The following is a 19,613-nucleotide window of genomic DNA, read 5'->3' on the forward strand; positions in this document are numbered from 1 at the left end:
TATCAACCATCAAACTTTCAAATGTCTTTCAATTGAGCCGCTAATTGCACTAATTTAGCATTTCAAAGTATCAATTGTGTCTCTAATCTTTCAATTTTTGCAAATTAATTCGAATTAGACCTTCAAACTTGATTTATCTTTAATTAAGTCCTTGATTGGATCCAAAAAAACCCATTAGAAGTTTAATTAAATTCTTAAACTTAATTAATTATTTTAATTTTGACCAAATTGACTTTCAAACTCATTTTTTCTTCATTAAAGTCCTTAATTAAACTCTTTAAAAGTTTAATTAAATCCTTAAAATTAATTAATTCCTTTAATTTTGATCAATTATGATTTCAACCATGATTTTCTAAAAGTTGCTATCAAGATAAATCATGCACAAATTTCATCCAAAAGTTGAGGATGTTAAAAAGCTATTTTAGAATTTGTAGTTACCCATCTCATAAAAAAAATTGGAATTATAAGAGAATATTTTTGTTATTTTTGTGAAAAAATATTTTTCTGTGATCATTTTTGAAAGTCTTACTAATGAAAAAAAAAATATAATTCATTTATGAACCTCATTATAAATTTTAAGAAATTTATAATAACATCTAGTCATATTTGACTACCAAAAAAAAAGAGAAAAATGTGTGATTGGTTTGTTTTTATCAATAAAGCCTTGAAAAAATCTTGTAGAAATTTTATAATATCAATCCTTTTATTATTTTCAACAGGAAAAAAAAACATTTTTAGCCACACGAAAAAAAAATCGATTCTCTCTCGAAACAAATTTGAAAGATATGAGAAAGGAAGTTTGCATGAATAAAAAAGTAGAGGGATGACATTGAAATTGTAGAATAGACAGCGGGGCGAGAGAGATTTGTATTTTGAAAGGTTTGCTGTTGGAGGCTGACGCTGGGAGGATAACGCTCGGGGACGTGTGAATAAGGAAGGCATGACATAATAATGACAATTGAAGGAACCCAACCCAGCCCAAAGCTACCAATCCGACCCTATAAAAACTCTTTTTTACTTACACGTACGTAGGTGCAAAGCACTTTGTGGATTCCTAGATCATCCTTCTTCCTCTTCAATGGCAACAAGCAAGAGACCTTTGCAGCGTTTATTGAGCAGAGTTTGCAGGGAGACTCGGAGGACTTACGGGGTTCTCCCTCAAGGACATGGACACGACCCTTCTTTTTCTCAACATCTCATCAACTTGGAGTATGAATACAGTGCCCACAAGTAACACCTCTCTCTCTCTCTGATCCTTTATATTTCTACCTGTCCAATTTGGTGTTTTCTTTCCTTAATCATCCATTTCTATTCACTCTTTTTGGCTTCTGGGGTTTCAGTAAAGTAGTTGCTTACCTTTTCTATTGCTTTATGCAAACAAATGTTTGGACTCTGCCCATTATTTATGTGGTATATCATCATCACACACTTGCTTGTTGCATGTTCTCCTCCTGTGTAATTAAAGTTTCGGGCTTTAGCTGTAATTTAATACCTTGTTTATCTGCTGATCTAAGAAGATTTGTCTTTTACTTGATTAAATTAAATAATTTGATTCTGTTGGATGGGACTCCTTTTTGGATGCTTTTATTTTTCCTCCGCTGTTGATATTACATTTTTTTTAGCTTTTCTTGTTCATTAACTGGCTTTTCTGGATCAATTTGTAGTTACCATCCAGTTCCAATCGTGTTTTCTAAAGCGAAGGGATCCTGTATATGGGACCCTGAGGGCAACAAATACCTGGATTTTCTCTCTGCATATTCAGCAGTTAATCAGGTAATAGATATGGATAATAGAACCCATGTGCCCCTTCTTACATTCTCAATTATTAGATTTTAGTTTGGTTGAAAATGGCTACTGGTCGGAGGAAGCAAGTGATTGCAACATGGGTAGTAGTGAACTAATTTGCAAGGCTATTGATGACCAGTTGGCAACATGGGAACTCACTATCACGCTTGATTATAGGCTTTTATGAACTTCCATACAAGCTCCTAGTCTTTCTAATTTTCTCATTTTTTAACTGATATTCTAGAAATGTGCATCCTAATCTAGTTAAGAATTTCACTTGATGATAAAACTATCATATATATCATCTTAACCCTTAAAAATCCTGCTCTTGCATTGGAGAATTTCAGAAAGTTAGTCTTATTTCTTAGGATTTTCTAGGCTCATCTAGACTTGTCAAAAAAATGTGCATGCTGGAGTGTAAATCTTAAACACATTGAAGATTGTTTTGGAATGAGAAAGGGTTTGAGGTAGCATCATGCTAGTAAAGTCTATTATGTATTTTAAGATGGACAACTATAGAACTTTCTGACAAGAATAATACTTTTACTAGTTCAAATGACTACAAATAACTTGTGTACTAATTCATTTATGTAATCTAGATGGCAAACATTTCAAAGTTCTACAGATAATAATGATATATTATATGAGAGATGGTATATGAAGTCTATCAAATCCTCTTGTACTTTAGAATTTGCTTGAAGGGTGTACTAATAGGCTTAATTCAGAAGACAAAGGAATATTTATATCAAGAGACATACACAAAGAAAAAAAAGAAATACAGAGTACAAGATCTTTGGCTTTGATTACTTATCAAATCTATGACCGTTAATTGTATCTTTTTCATTGATATTTATGAAAATTATCAATTGAACACTACACCAAAAGCTAAGTTTTTCAAACAAGGTTGAAGATTGATTTTTATATCTTTAATACCTTCCCTTCAGTGAAACTGAATTGGACTTAAGGTGTGAGTAAATCACAAGTATGCCACTATCTTGTTCTAAAATGAATTTGTAAATAGATAGGATTTCCTGTAGTCACACTCCTTATTGCTAGGTCAATGAGTCTGATATCATGTTAACTAACTATTTATAGCGTGAACTGTTAGGTGAAGGCTTAAGTAGTTCTTTATGTAGTCATTAGAAAAGAAGTCAGTTTTTATATCTTTAGCAGCAATAAGATCCCTATTTAAGAAATGGTATGAAGTAGAAGGAAGAAATTTTTTCAATGCAATATGATACCTTTATTTTACATGAGCACAAAATGCAGATTGCCTAAGGATCTTATCCTCTACAAACCATTGTTCTCATACTCATTCTGACAGGGGGCAGTGTCCTTGCACTTTTTGAGAATTATGTTTGAGATGAACTGTAAATGCAATTTCATAGCTTCCTTCTATAGGGACATTGTCATCCAAGGATCATGAAAGCATTGCAGGAACAAGCAGAAAAGCTCACTCTCAGCTCTAGAGCTTTCTATAATGATAGATTTCCAGTATTTGCAGAGCACCTAACAAACATGTTTGGCTATGATATGGTGCTACCAATGAACACTGGTGCTGAGGGTGTGGAAACAGCTTTGAAGTTGGCAAGGAAATGGGGATATGAAAAGAAAAAAATCCCCATTGATGAGGCAAGTAGTTCTAAGCAGCTTTCAACTATTATTCTTGCTATGGAGATTGCATAAGAGTTTTTCTTCGCCTTTACTCATCATTCCAAATGAGACTGTTGTTGATTTTCATTTATGCGAGTTGATCATGACTTTTATTTATATACAAAATGGATATCACAATGTATGATGAGTATATATAACCTATTAATGAAGGCTATAATTATGACAAGGAAGAACTCTGGCTGTTAAATATTTTATTTAATTATATATAGTTACAAGAGTTTACATTAAAAGAAGATAATATTTTCTGAATAGAATCAAATCTGTGCAATATAAGGGTGATATTGCTATTTCCAATTTATACTATAGGCATCGCAGTCCTCCTTGTTTTGAGGCCATGACTAGTTGAATTTCCTGTTTTATGTGTTTGAGATTCTCTCAAGCGGTTGTAAGTAGCTTCTCTTTTACCAACTGGAAATGGATGTTTTATTGGTCTTCAATAAGGATTATGAAAACATATCAGACTTTTGTCATCTTTCTTTCACTCTATTCTGTGTGGTAAAGTTATCCTTGTTCCTACCAAGTCTGGTTATTGTAAATAAATGTTAGCAAATTGATTTACCTTTCAATAACTTCATGAAGAGAGTTTTTTCTACCCAATTGATTAGTATTTGTACAAGTTTGATGATCCATTTAGGCTCTACCAATACCTCATTTGTTGGCCACTGTTTTGGCAGTAGAAATTATCACCTGATAGATCTTAATTGCAATAAGATAGGAATTCACTTTTGGCATGCTTATTTCTTCATGTTATACTTTCATGTAAATCATAAATATTATAAGAGGTTTGATATTATAGACATTTCACTGATGAAGATTTGATTATAAAATCTTTTTACCTGTTTTAAACACCAATGTAGAAATATATATCTCTAATCTCGTCTTCCTTAAAGGGACCAACTGAGATTTTCCTTTCACAAGTGTCCTTTGCTGAAAGTGTGCAACATGCAGGCCATAATCATCTCTTGTTGTGGCTGCTTTCATGGTCGTACATTGGCTGCCATCTCAATGAGCTGTGACAATGAGGCTACTCGAGGGTTTGGGCCATTGCTTTCTGGCCATCTTAAAGTTGATTTTGGTGATGTAGTTTCACTGGAGAAAAGTTTTAGAGGTTTGAATGGACCAAAAGTTGTTTTCCTTGTTTTATTTGGTTAAAAATAATCATTGCATGCATTATTACATAAATTGTTCACAAGTTATAATCTGTAATTGTTGCTTTAGCTCTACCATATGAGATGAGAATTTTAAAGCCAATTTATAACTAATCTCTGGTATGTGTTGCAGAACAAGGAGATCGAATAGCTGGATTTCTTTTTGAACCCATTCAAGGCGAGGCTGGGGTATGTTTCCTTAGAAATTCATTCAATTAATTGATGTGACACACACACATGTATATGTATTGTTCGGGGCTAGATGTGGTGTTTATGCAAGGCTTTTGTCCACCACAACTAGTACTTCACTTCTCGGGCCTGGTGATGTCTGAACATGCTAGGCCTCATTTGATCATCGACCTTAGGGATGATCAACCTTGTAAACCTTTGTAAAGTTTTCCATCCCAGATAGCAAGCCCAAGTTTGGTACCACTAGGTTCCCTTCCCATTGAACTTGTGGTGGTTCTCTTGTTAATTATTTGGCAATCGCTTGGCTTGCCCCAATTATTGTCAGACAACTCAACTAAATAAATTTGGATTGTCTAGACTTTAGAAAGATTTATTTTCTAGTTTTCAAACCTTAGATGCAAGAACAAAGCTTAATAGTCAATTTCTTCAATGACTCTCATTAGCTAACATAGAGTGTTTATGTCGAATAGCACTTCTGATATGATTCATGCAATGGTTGGACAATCAGATTCAGTTTTGAGCTTTTTTCTTCTAATACATGGTTTTACACTATGATTTTTTATCCGACCGTTAGACCAGACTTAAATTTTACTAGAAATTTTTAGAGGTCTTATTTTATATAAGATTAAAATTTCAGGTTAATCAGATATCAGGAAGGTCTTGCGATAAGGTCCAAAAGCTATTGTGTGAGAATTGTATTAGTTTCCTAGTTGATTTAGGATTTTTTATTTTATTTTATTTAGAACTATTTTATTATTTTTTCAACATGCGAACCTCATGGATATAAGAATCTAAAACCCATAATCAAATCAATCAATCACAAAAAAGCTAGATTCAGGCTTGTGATTTAACTTGACACAACGATAACTTGTATCGAGGTATCAAGACTATAAGTAACCAATCCCCATCCAATGTCTATTATCGAGATGTGAATGAGAAAAAAAGAAGACGCCATGAAACTTGGTTAATTCATTGATAAGTTATTAAGTAATAAAGATCATGAATTATCAATACAAAACAATGAATATGAAAATGTGAATACCAATAAGAATTCGTGCGAAATATGGACGATAAAAAAACATATAAAAAGACACCAAAAATTAAGAAACTAATGGAATAAGATTTAAACAACTCAAAATAACAAAAGCACTTTCAATTGATATCAAGCTAAATTCAAATACCCGCAATCAAATGAATCCTTTTAAGAAAGCTAAATTCACACTTGTGATTAAGTTTGACACATTGGTAACTTATACTGAGACACCGAAACTATAGAAACTGAACTTCCACTCAACATCTATAAAAAGACGCAAACAAGAAGTATTGAAGACATTACAAAACTTAGTTAATTCTTTAACAAGTTAAAGTACTTCCATGAGGAACCAAGAATAAGAGCAAATTCACACATAAGTTTTATTTTTGAATAATCAATCCATCTCTTGTTAATTTTTTTACATGTTAAATAACTCTATTTATACTAACATCCTAAATAATGTTGAAAAATTAATAAAATAGTTCTAAATAAAATAGGTAAAAGAATCCTTAATCAATGAGGAAACTAATGCAATTCTCGCACAATAGCTTATGGACTAGATCTTACCTCAAGGCCTTTTTGATATCCGATTCAACTGGAATTTTAACCCAATACAAAACAAGATCTCTGAAAAATTCTGATAAATTTCCAACCTGATCCAACAGTCAGATTGAAAATTATGCATATTAGTGTAAAACTGTGTATTATATAAAATAAACCTAATCTGTGTGTAAGTAGAAAAATAAGTTGAATCCGCAAGTCTTGTAAGAAATAAAGCCCAAATATCTTGAACTAAACCATTGAATTCCTTTTTAACCTTAACTTTTGATCTTGTAATAAGTTCACTTGACACATGTAATGGATATTTTGATTTAGTTTGGATCACATCATCTCAACTCTTCTAAAAAAGATTCAACCTCGAATCATCACCTTACTTGGATGTTCACTCGCTTTTGAAAGATATATTAACCTAATTTTGATCCTGTTTTTTTTTTTAAATTGTAAACAATCAACTCACAAATAATCTACCTTTTTTTTTTTTACTTCTAACGCAACTAAGTGTTTAGATGACGACAACGATAAAATAATGCAAAAACTAAAAAAGATAAAAAAGATATAACTTGATTTAAAACCCTATCTGATTTCAACTTATACGAACCTCATGGATTTAAAGATTTAGAAATCTACAGTCAAATCAACTCTTTCCAAAAAAGCTAAGTCAAGTTTGAAATTGAGTTTAACACAATGATAACTTGTATCAAGGCACCAAAATTACAAGTAACTGAATCTCCACCCAATGCTTATAAAAAGATGAACAAGAAGTATAGAAGACGTCACGAAGCTTGATCAATTTTTTCATTTGTTGGAGTAGTTTAATGAAGAACCAAAAAATATTGAACAAAACCTCACTTGCAATAATAATTGTTGAAACCAAAGTATAAGAAAATAAAAATAAATACAAGCTTAATACTCTATTGTGTGATTTCAAAAATTATTATTGTATGAACGAAAACTCTCTTAATTTAATTATCGAACTAGTCTTGACTCCACAAAACTTATATATTTCTTGTTCGCGATTCTCTATAATCGTTGGGTGGGAATTCAATCGCTTATAGTTTTGGTATTTTGGCACAAGTTGTTGTGTCAAGCTCAATTATAAATCTGAATTTAGCTTTCTTGGGAAAGAGTTGATTTGACTGTGGGTTTCTGGAACTTTATATCCACGAAGTTTGCATTAGTTGATATTAGAGTAAAGCTCTAAAATCAAGTTATATCCTTTTATTATGACTTTTGGCATAATATAAAAAAAGTTGATAATTTGTGATCTAGTTTACAATATTTTTTTATAAAAAAGAAAGAAAAAGAAGATCAAAATCATAAAATCAAGTAAATATGTCTTTTGAAAGTGTTTTAACATTCAAGCAAGGTGATGATTAGAGGTCAAATATTTTTGAAGAGCCAATGATACGATCCAATCAAGAGTGTGACAATTAGATTTGGTTTTGGACATATTTCTTCTTATGCATATTTTTACACTAATAAGGATAATTTTCGATTCAATGTTGGATTAGACTAAACTTTTACCAAAAGTTTCAAAGGTCTTGTTTTATATAAAGTTAAAAATTTCAGGTCAATTGGATATTGGGAAGACCTCGTGATAGGGTCTAGAAGCTACTGTGTGAGAATTGTATTAGCTTCCTTGTTGATTTATGATTTTTTTTTTCTATTTTTTTTAGAATTTTTTTTTCCCATAATTGTTAATGACATTTTACCTAATATAAATAGGGTTAGCTTGTATTTAGGTTTTAAAAAAATTAATAAGAGATGGATTGATTATTTAGAAATAAAACTTGTGTGTGCCAGTTTGTTCTTACTCTTGGTTTCATATTGAACAACTCTAACTTATCGAAGAATTAGCCAAGCTTTGTGGCGTCTTTGTTCGCATCATCTTTTATACTTTTCGTTCGCTTCTTGATTATAGGTTTTGGGTAGGGGTTGATTACTTATAATCTTAGTGTCTTGGTATAGGTTATTGTTGTGTCAAGTTCAATCAGAAGCCTGAATTTAACTTTCTGGGAAGGGGTGATTTGACTATGGGTTTCTAGATCTATATATTTATGGGGTTCGTATCAATTATAGTCCCTTTTATTTCATATATGAACTTAGAACTAAGCGAGAAAGGATGCTGGTGAAATCATGTTTAGTAGGATTGAATTTATCTACTCCTTCTCTACTTATATTGAATACCTTCCTGTTCTGTCGAGTCTAATGCAGGTATTTTAGACATTTGGATTTGTCATTTAACACAGAAAATGATAGCTACTCAGCTTATTGCTGAACTAGATTTTTTGAATTTGAAGAAGTAGCTAACCTATGCCCGATCTGTTTTCTTGAAAATTGTCTTCCTTAAATAGCTAATTTTCTATCATGTCTCCAATTTACCTGGTCATTTTACATAAAATGTCTTTGACAAATGCCTATTTGTATTCAAGCCCACTTGTTTTTTGACAAAGGCTGAAAGTTATTCTTCCCCAATTTGGGGTGAGTGATTCGTCCTTCACCTCTTAAATTAAATTCCTTTTGTTATTTCTGTCTCCTCATTTATTGAGACTGTTATATTTGGTTACTATTCTCTATGGTTGGCAGGTTATAATTCCTCCAGATGGTTACTTAAAATCTGTCAGAGATCTTTGCACAAAATACAATGTTCTGATGATTGCTGATGAAATTCAAACTGGCTTAGCACGAACAGGAAAAATGCTGGCTTGTGATTGGGAACAAGTTCGTCCTGATGTCGTAGTAAGGCCCCTTTTCTTATTTTTGACGGGATCTTCCAACTATTTGATGTGAATATGTCAGTGGCACATTTCTGTGTTGAAAAGCATGAATTGTCTTTGTTAATAGGAGTAATGAATTTCCAAATTACTTCTGATTTTTGAACAATCCCTCCGTATGTTCTTTTAACAATTCTTGATGGTGTAGTTTGGCCTTAAAATAGCCACGCTTCATTGTGTGAGCTTATTTCATCTTTCTGCTTCCAATGAAAATTTGTAAACCGTAAGGAGTTCCTGTTTTAATATTTGTTTTCTATACTGTTCTTTGTTTGGGGAGAATGTCTAAATCTTCTCATTATAATTCAGTAATTTCTCTGTAATGAAATCATCTACATTTATCAAAAAAAAAACTATAGGAGTTGCATGCAAGACAATTGTTGCAATACTGTGATAATTTGGTTTTCGAATCAATAAATGTTATCTGCTTAGGATCAAGAAAGGTGCTATGAATTCTTATTGTGCAGTTTAAAAGAAGTGGCTGATACTTCAAACAAGGCATTCAAATTCTTGCTTGTCCTTTAAATACCTGGCCATGTTTTCATTTTTTTCACCTGATTATAAAATGAAACATGACACCCAAATTATAGCTATACTGTTGAACTAACTTCTTAGAACTAGAACTAACGTCAGCTTTATACCATTCATGTTGGGTCTCCATATTTTCTTTCCCATGTTTTAAATGATTTCTTTGATGTCCGATATGAATAGAGATTTAAATGCTGCAAATAAGCAAGTTGGTCAAAACCTTCCCAATTTCAACCTGCAAGAGATAATTAATATCCAAAGTTAGAATGTTGATAATAACATTTTATAAGTGGAGCAATATAGCTATCAGACCTTGCTTGATCGGTGACCTACTTGTCTAACCTTTCTTCATGCATCTTGACTAAAAATTTCTCCAGACTATAGTTGACTGATAATGAATGCTTATTGGTTGTAGTGACTCAACCAAATTATTTGCTTCTCTAATGTACCTCCATACATGCTTCTGTGGTTGTTCTGCTCAGATTCTAGGAAAGGCATTGGGTGGTGGAGTGATACCTGTCAGTGCCGTACTTGCAGATAAAGATGTAATGCTTTGCATTCGACCAGGAGAACATGGAAGGTTTGCTACTTTAATTGTTTACTTTTTTGGTTGTTTGTCTTCTGACAGTGCTAATTTGCCAATAGAAAATACTGCATACTATATCTGGGCCAGCATTATTCATCAATTATACATCTTGATTGGGAAAATTTCACTGAGACATTTAGTTTCAACTTGAGTTTATTTTGGTCAAAATACTGTTGCAAAGATGTGTAACTTTAATTTTTTTGAAGAAAATTATTTTAAGAATAAAAGAATGAACAAGATGAAAAATCAGAACTTTTCTTTTTGCAAAGGATTGGCATGGTGTTTGCAAGTCAGCTTAGTTCAATTTGATATTGTATAATGCACGAACTATAACATAGCCAAACAAGTTGGAGCTGAGTCCTGATATGAATGGATATGAACCAGCAATTATTAGCTGATCTAAAGTACCTTACACAAAGTCGATCCAAATCTGATGCGGGACTAAAAGAGATTTAAAATCCAATAAGAAAGAAAAGAATAAGCTAAGAAGAAGAAGCCAAAAAAGAAATGAAAAAACTGAAGAAGAGAAGAATGAGCGTTGGAAAAGTCTGCAACTCTGCAATTTTTATTTAATTTTTCAAAAACTATCTAAAGAAAAATAGGATATAAATACTAAAATCCTAACTAGAATAAATAATTGGGCTTATAGCCCACTAAATAAAATACCCAACAATAATTAAATCAAGTCCAAAAATAAAACATAATTAATAAACCTTAACTAAAAGTTCAAATAAATTAAACTAAAACATAAGTTAAAACTCAATCTTGCAATGATTTGGACAACTCTCCATCATATATAATCATACGAGTATGTAAACAATGTCTTGGGTTCAGTGTCCCCACCAACTCTCTTGGGGTTGGAGAAACTAAACCCTGTCAAGTGTAGTTCAAGGCAGCTCCAATAATACTTTCAAAGAATGTGATTAAGTTGTGATGTCTCTCTAATAATTCAAGTATAGTCTGAATCTGATTGTTTAGCTCATATACTGGAATTCACTGAAGTTCACCTTCCCTGGTAAAAACCTGTATATTCAAAGTAGCATTAATATGTTCCTTTTAATGCCAAAGATAAGGATAATAGGGCAGAGATTTCAAAAGGATCATCAGGGATATGTTGTTGTGTTTTTATATATAATGAGATCTTTTATGTCAAAAGTAGAGCTAATATCAAAGTTTAGTAGCAATTTAATGATATAATTATTTGATTTAATCATTTGCAACACTTTGAATGGTTTAACACTACTCACTTGCAATTTATGATTGGTTTTCAAAGGATACCGTTAAGGTCTAATATGTATCATGAAATAATCTTAAGATTAAGTGCATCGTGAGATTAATGTAAATCAGTTCGAAAATTGTATTGTTCATTACTTACTTGAATATGTTTTATAATCTCGACATGTAAATTATGAATTATACATGCAAAAGACTCGAATGAATCAAATATTTTAGATATTCTAGAGTGGCAAGACATAGAAAGAAGATTTACAACCTTTCTAGGTTCATAGCCATGAACAACACTATATGACTAAGGGTTTTGAGTAGAACAAATACTATTTGAAACTTTAGTAGATATAGTTTGGACATAACCTAGTAAATTAGGATTATCTTCATCTTTCTCATCACGTGTCAGGGGGAAAGGATCAGGAAGCTCAACATATTGCTCTAAACCTATGATGTGCTAGATGTCAAACATGAAGGGGTGAGGAGCATGTTGCTCTAAACCTTTAACGTTCTGGACGTCAAGCATGATGGGTGAGGAATCAAATAGTTTAAGAGTTCAACTATTATTGGGGAATACCCAATAATAATTAAATCAAGGCCAACAAATAAAGTCTAATCAATAAACCTCAACTAAAAGTTCAAATAGATTAAACCAAAACATAAGTTAAAACTCAGTCTCTCAATGGTTTGGGCTACGTTCTATTATCTATGATCATATGTGTACGTAAACAATGTTTCGGATATGATGTCCTCACCTAACCAAAAGCCTTCTTTATGTTGAATGTTGACTGGTTAGTCCTAGTCCTAGTTTTCTGCTTCCACGGATGGGGATAGATAGTTCACATCGGTTGTGCAACTGGTTTGAGGCCTAACAAAATAATCAAATTGAATCTTCTAGTTGAGAGCCTAATAATTTGAATCAGCGTAATAACATTGAGAATGCATGTAGTTGGTGACCTTGAAGTGTTAAAAAGTGTCAAATATAATGAACCAGTGAGAGTTATGACTGTAGATTATTTCTTTGTGAATTTGATGCCAGAATACAGCTTTTCTCCTTGTTATCTTGTCTTTTAAGATAGGTTAAGCATTTGTTTTTGCATTTTGAATTTATTATATTAAATTATATACTCTTACCGCATCATCATTTCTTTTTAAGTAGTCTTCATTTCTTTCTGTTACAAGTGTTATGTTGCTTTGGCATTTATCTTAAGAGAACTCTTCATTGTTTTATTTGTGATTATTCCCAGCACATTTGGGGGAAATCCTTTAGCCAGTGCAGTTGCCATTGTTTCATTAGATGTGATCAAAGAAGAAAGGCTTGCTGAGAGGTATCATGTGTTATCCACATTAAATTAAACTTCTGTGACTAAATTTTGATTAAATGCTTAGCTTTTGCATTCTCAATTGTCTGAGAAGTTGGAGAGTTTTTAGGTGTGGGGTATCTGAGTGAACTACTTTGAAAACATTTCCAAACAATAGATGGTTATTTTTAACTGAATTCCATTAGAACATGTTCTCGAAACAGCATTCTATGACAAAATTGTGTGCTTAAACATGAGGAAGCTTATTTTGGAACTTTTTGAACATGAGTTATTTTGGAAATATATGCAAACAATTTGTCAGTGTTTTGAAAAACATCTCTTAGAACCTCATTTAGAAACAAAATTCTATGAAAAATTCATGTTTTATTTACAGCTAAACTTGTTTTGCCACATTTTATATTGTGAAATCTCTCTAACCCATTTACCTTCCTTCTTTGCTTTTGTTTTTTCCCTTTAAAAAAGCCGATTAATTTGTGAATTACCGGATGTTTTCCTATTCAATAGATCCTACCATTTGGGGAAAGAACTCAGGCATCAGCTACTTAAGGTTCAGCAACAGTTTCCAGACATCATTAAGGAAGTTCGAGGTAGAGGTTTGTTCAATGCTGTGGAGTTCAATAGCAAGACTTTGTCCCCTGTTTCTGCATATGATATTTGTCTGAAGTTGAAGGAAAGAGGAGTTCTTGCTAAGCCTACACATGACACTATTGTCCGGTTAACTCCTCCACTTTCCATTAGGTAAGGAAGATGTTTGACGAGTGCTAAATGTTATAATGTCACCGAAAGTATAAGTATCTCGAGAATGATCTGGTTTGATGGTATCTCTTTCCATACAATCCAAGTAATAAACAAGATTGATCTGATATGGGTTAAGAGAGAAAGGTGCCTGGATGAACAGTCACTATCCAAGATTATTATCCTGTACTAAGCCTTTATGCTTTTCACAAAGAACTAGGACCTTATTGAAACCTGATATTAACCTTTCATATTTGCTTGGCCCTTTAATTTGTAGTGGACACTTGGTTTCTTTCTTCGGATTCAATGTAGTGAATGATGCCTCAAAAATCTTTTAGTTATACTGGAACATTTTTAGAAATGTATCTGAAAAGATTCTGTCACAAGACTAGTCATGCCAATTAAGGATGGCATTTTTTTTTGGCAAAAATGAAACAAATAAAATCTGCACCACATGCAATTATGTATTCAAAGACCCACCTTACATTGTTGAACAAGATTTATGTGGTATGCTGTAAATCATCATCCTGCTATTGCATTATTGTTGACTCGTGAACAAGATACTGAGATGCTATTTACCTGGCAGTAAAAGTTGGAATCCACGTTTAATCAGGAAACAATGTTGTCACAAAATTTATTTCCTTATGGGAAAATTGTATAACCTGGAATAATTTTTTCTTTTTCAGTTCGGATGAGCTCCAAGAAGGATCAAAGACTCTGCATGAAGTTCTGGAACTTGATCTACCAAAGATGAAGGCGGCCAAACCAGAAAAGATGCCAGTTGCTTCCACCACTTGTGACCGTTGTGGGCGAAACCAGTATGATTCTTCTGGTTAGAATGTCTCAATTATGTGCACATTTACGAGGCTGTTTCATTGATTCATCTCTTAAATGCTGGCATACAGATCCCCTGAAATAAGCATGGGGAACTATGAGATTGAGATCTCTCATCTCAGTCTGGAAGTTATTAATGTTTAAAGTTAAGATACATGACAATTAATGCAATGAGGAAAGAATGGTTGAAAGTTCTACAGAATACTTTATTTGTCTCTTGTTTTTATGAGTTAGTTCTATATTTTTCCCGTTCGTTCTATACTCCACAAAATTCATGTACACTTCTACCTACCAGAAAACAGCGAATAATAGTACTTCCTTAGAATGAAACCCATAATGCACATCTACAAGCACTAAACCTGCACATTCTTGGATTGCATAGATCACTTTGTTTTTTTTTTTTCCTTGAACAATGTTGAGAAAATGACGTGAAATAAAGTTTGTGGTTTCACTTCAAAAGCCAAACACGCCAGGATGGACGAATAGCGTAGTGAGCCTTTCTTTTCCTTCTACCGGAGGATGTTTTTTAGTGTTCCTGCAATCCATTGCTCGCGCTCTGGCTGATTCTGATTGCATTATTTGGTGGCTTCCCCTGTCCGCATGAACGTGTGTGAAGTGTGTTTAGACAGTGGGGTTCCTAATCAAGCAGCTAGGTGCCAGTTATTCTCTCCCAATTTTATTTTATTTGGGAAAATAAATAGGATATGACGATAATTAGGATATATCAAGTGTATCAAGCTTTCCATATCTTATTATATATCATTATTGTTTAGGGAGACGTACAATAATAATGCAAAGAGTTTGGTGGCCAAGTAATTGTTTAGCAAGAGACAGCTTCTTAATCAAGTATTAATTACAGATTCGAGTCATGAGAATCTCTTCGCAGGAGCTCACCTTACTATATATATATATATATATATATATATGAGTTTGTTTTGGTGTGTTGGTTTGAGCCTAAGCTGGATATCATTATTGTTTACATGAAAAGTTTAGCTAGCTGGATATCATTATTGCTCTCTTCTCAGGAAGAGAAGGTCAATCTAGCAGAGAGTCTCATTTGCAGGATTTTTGGCATCTCATTCATAGTTGACAAGTGAGAATCTCTCTCTCGTATCTTAGAGCAAGCTAGCTAACATTATAGTATTTCTGTGGATCCCATGAACCTACTCCATATTTAATTTCTCAAGATATTTTATGAAATAAGAGTCTTGAAATTGTTCATCCATTACAATCTCATTTTTCTTGAAAAAATAAAATTGTATTCTTGTATAGTTCACGAGAATTTTTGAAATACAAAAATGATTTTATTAAAAAGAATGTAATTTTTTTATAGAATAACATATTGCATGATTAGATATTGTACAAGGATACAATTATAGACTTGTTCAAAGGATAAATTAAGTCATAAAACCAAAGAAAACTTGACATGAAACTAAAGCTTTATCAATTTGATACAATAAGTCTTTTTGTTTCTAAACCAGGTGTTGGTAATTTTATTTTGGTTCTACCGGGCATTTCAAGATTTGAATATATATATATATATATATATAATCCGTCTTAGTAGTTCAGATTTTGTTATGTTTTGATAGTTGGCGTGGATGATGGAGATGGAGAGAGAAAAAATTTGAGAAGAGCAGGGTAAAGGGAGAAGGATGACCTCCTTTTTAGTATATAGACTAAATTGATTAGCCGTGATTCACCACAGGCTGGGTTAATTTCTTTATAGTTGATAAAAACGATGTTAAAGCGTTATTATTGTATTCTAAAAAGCGGAGAAAAAATAATGGCTCAATCATAAACATAATAAAAAGAGAACTAAAAAATAATCTTTGTCAAATTTCATTAATTAAACTGTAGAATTATAGAATTATGAAATCAAAAAAAAAAATCTATAAAAAAAATACTAAAAAAAAAAGTGCAAACAAACCCAAATGAGGATATCAAAACCCACAAATAGTATTATATCAAACCTTAAATATTAAAAAACATTGAATTCAAGTGTTAAATCAAATTCATAAAAGAATCAAAACATAAAAAAAAACAAAGAAAATCAATTTTCAACGAACTCAATGATAATAGATGGAATTTTTAAAAATAATTAAAATTACTAAAATGAACCAAGTCCAACCTTTCAATTTATAACATATCTTAAGACCAGATCACAACATAAAAGGAAAACAAAAAAAATAACAATGTAAAATTCTATACTAACCAAAATAATTAGGATAAACATGAAAAAAAATTTAAATAAAATGATTTGAAAAGGAAAAAAAAAACCAAATTTGACTCAAAAAGAAAAAATAAATAAATCATAAGGGATGAAATTAAAAAAAAAAATCAATTAAGAAAATAATAAGAACAACTAAAAAAAATAAGGATCATATTTGATATAAAAATAATATCAATGTGTGAAATTCAAAGACAAATTAATACAATAAAGGATTGAAATATTATAATTAAAAGAATAAGAATCAAATCTAATATAAAAACAAAGTGTAAATGGATGCAATTAAAAAAAATAATTAACTTAATAAATGATCCAAAACCAAATAGATTGCAATTAAAAGAATAAGGACCAGACTTGATATAAAAATAAAGCATCAAGGGATGAAATTGAAAAAAAATTACCTTAATAATTGATTCAAGACCAAATAACTAGACTTTTTTGTTTCTTTGCAATGGTCAGCATGTTTTTCTAGGTGGAGAGAGGGAAAAGAGGGATAAAGGGAAAAACTTCTTGCCGACACCTCTCTTCACGCCGCCGGTAAACATGCATCTCTTTATGGTAAGGCGCATTGAATGCCACCCTAGACAGTGACATTCGATGTTGTGTGGGTGTCGCACGTGCTAGCTGAAACGCTTGGGCGACGCCTACTTGGTAGCATGTGTGATGCATAATAAACACCAACAACTTTTTAAATTTTAAATTAACTTATATATATTAAAATACCAAATCACCTCTAACCCTACATGAGAATTACCAAAAAAAAAAAAAAACCATAGCAAAAAAACTAAAATGACCTTGCATCCATGGTAGAGAGAGTTTATTTTTTAAGGGTTATTTGGTAATTATACTATATAAAAATCATGAAATTGTTAATTAACACTATTATTTAACGTAATTATTGATAGCCCTATGGAAAAGACTCATATGCCCCTAAAACTAACATTTCCCACCAAGGATAAAATCAGCATTTTATTATGGATTTGCACATTGAAAAGCTGATGATTTTTAGTTATAGTTAATTTCTACTAAAAAATGTCATCTAATTAGATTTCATGAATTAACAAATTGATTATTTTAACATTTATTTTTTTACATGTAAATCAATGCAATATTGGTTATTTTACAATGTTAGTTTTATTACATATTGATTGTTTTACATCTAAACCAATTCAAAATCCTTTAATTAGAATCCTTCTCTTCATTTTAATGTTCTTATTTTGTTGAATTCAAGTTGATCAATGTCATCTTATTCATCTATTTTTCTATGTTCACCAATACTCAATATTATATTTAACTCATCAATATCAACATTAATAAATATTTTACTTAAACAAACCATAATATATAAATCATACATTAATACAACAATTTCTTTAGGAAAAAGTTGTTAAACACTTAAATATACAATTAAACTACAAGTATTATATATATATATAAAAAACCCTCAATAAATTAACCTAAAACATAAATGGATTAAACAAACAATGGGTGGGTTTGCATATTTTGTGTATCGATGCTTTGCAAAAAATTTCAATGATGGATGCTAACACTACATTTAGATATTGAAAGATGGCGATGGGTGGTGGCTCAATTTATAAGAAAAACAAGGAGCACCAATATTTTTTTTACAGGAGAAAGAAGAAACTTAGATATATTTGTTGATGGAGTATACTTTATCAGTAAATACTGAAATGTCAATTTTTTGACAGAATTGCCAACAAAAATTTTATTGTTTATTTTTTTTAGTTCATTGAAAATTATCAATGAAATGTATTCCATTATTATTTTCATTAGAAATTGTTGAAAAAAATTCCCCGTCGCTATTTTCATTAAAAACTAGCAATGGAATATTATATGTTAGTGTTTTTGTTGTTATTTGTCCATTTTCTCATAATGTAATTGAATCAATTTTTTGACATTCATTTTATTAAAAAAATATATCATATTATAGATGTTATCAATTATTGAAAAGAAATAAAATCTCACTCCCACAGATTATATTAATAAAGTTCTATGAGTTCCGATATGATGAAGTACCTATCCATTAGTTAATATTTTTTTATCATTTACTTAAAATTATCTTTCTGTTTAATATGTTCAAATTACTTCATAGTGGATGTCATAAACATCACCAATAGGTTTCTATTTAAATTTATATTTATAGATAAAAAAAAAAGGTCTATTTTCTAAATGAATATATTATCAATAAAGAATTCTCTATTTTTATCATACTGTGATTGTTATTTTCTATCTCTTCATCCTTGATGGATTTCTATAAATAAAAATCATTTGAATTTACTTAGGCATTGTGATTTAAAACACCAACATTTATAATCTTTATTTATTTTTTACATTATGGCCCTATGTCTTTATTTTCAGTTCAAATCCTAATATTCTTCTTAATCTTCATTCTATCATACATAATTTATTAAAATAAATAAAAAGTTATCATATACTCTCTCGTCCAAAGAGAGTTCAATTGGATTTTTAACATAAATTAAAAAATGGAATATTAATTCAACGCAAACACTTTTTATTGTCTTTACTAAATTATCCTTTAAAATTAAATATGGTTGAACATTAAATATGTGAATTCCATTTTTAATTAGGTGTTTGATTCTTTATATATATAAGAAAAATGCATTTTGAGATATCTAAATAAGAAGAAGGGTTTTTTTTTTTTTTTGTGAAATGAAAGGAGTGATTCTTATCTTAATCTTGCTCTCTATGTGATCAATATAAATTTAAGATTCATTTATTATCTATATACTTCAATTGTTTTATATAAGTTTTTGATATTTAAGAAGGCATTCTTTCTTGATTGGTTTATATTTAAAGATCAAGTAATAAATTGACATAAATATAAATCATAATTCTAAATATAATAAGATTAAATAAATTAAATAATTTAATTTATTATCAATTCAATAATTGATTGATTTATATTTGAAGATCAAATACATTATTTAACAACTTGTTATGATTTTTAAATATTA

General features: G+C 30.9%; 1 protein-coding gene across 1 annotated transcript; it reads left to right on the top strand.

The window, feature by feature from the left end:
• The first annotated feature begins 977 nt into the window (after window positions 1-977).
• On the top strand, window positions 978-14,592 carry LOC118054842 (ornithine aminotransferase, mitochondrial). Its single transcript, XM_035066612.2, has 10 exons — window positions 978-1,230; window positions 1,665-1,773; window positions 3,187-3,417; window positions 4,408-4,567; window positions 4,741-4,796; window positions 8,977-9,129; window positions 10,172-10,269; window positions 12,747-12,827; window positions 13,326-13,559; window positions 14,243-14,592. The coding sequence occupies exons 1-10, from the start codon at window positions 1,079-1,081 to the stop codon at window positions 14,391-14,393; spliced, it is 1,425 nt and encodes a 474-aa protein (XP_034922503.1). The 5' UTR covers window positions 978-1,078; the 3' UTR covers window positions 14,394-14,592.
• The last annotated feature ends 5,021 nt before the right edge of the window (window positions 14,593-19,613 follow it).

This window comes from Populus alba, chromosome 11 (genome assembly GCF_005239225.2).
Source record: "Populus alba chromosome 11, ASM523922v2, whole genome shotgun sequence".
NCBI lineage: Eukaryota > Viridiplantae > Streptophyta > Magnoliopsida > Malpighiales > Salicaceae > Populus > Populus alba.

Bases quoted from the DNA above. Each gene is read 5' to 3' on its own strand.
- LOC118054842 (XM_035066612.2), top strand. From the start codon at position 1,079: ATGGCAACAAGCAAGAGACCTTTGCAGCGTTTATTGAGCAGAGTTTGC. The intron at 1,231-1,664 runs GTAACACCTCTC...ATCAATTTGTAG, and splicing joins TATGAATACAGTGCCCACAA to TTACCATCCAGTTCCAATCG. The intron at 10,270-12,746 runs GTTTGCTACTTT...GATTATTCCCAG, and splicing joins CGACCAGGAGAACATGGAAG to CACATTTGGGGGAAATCCTT.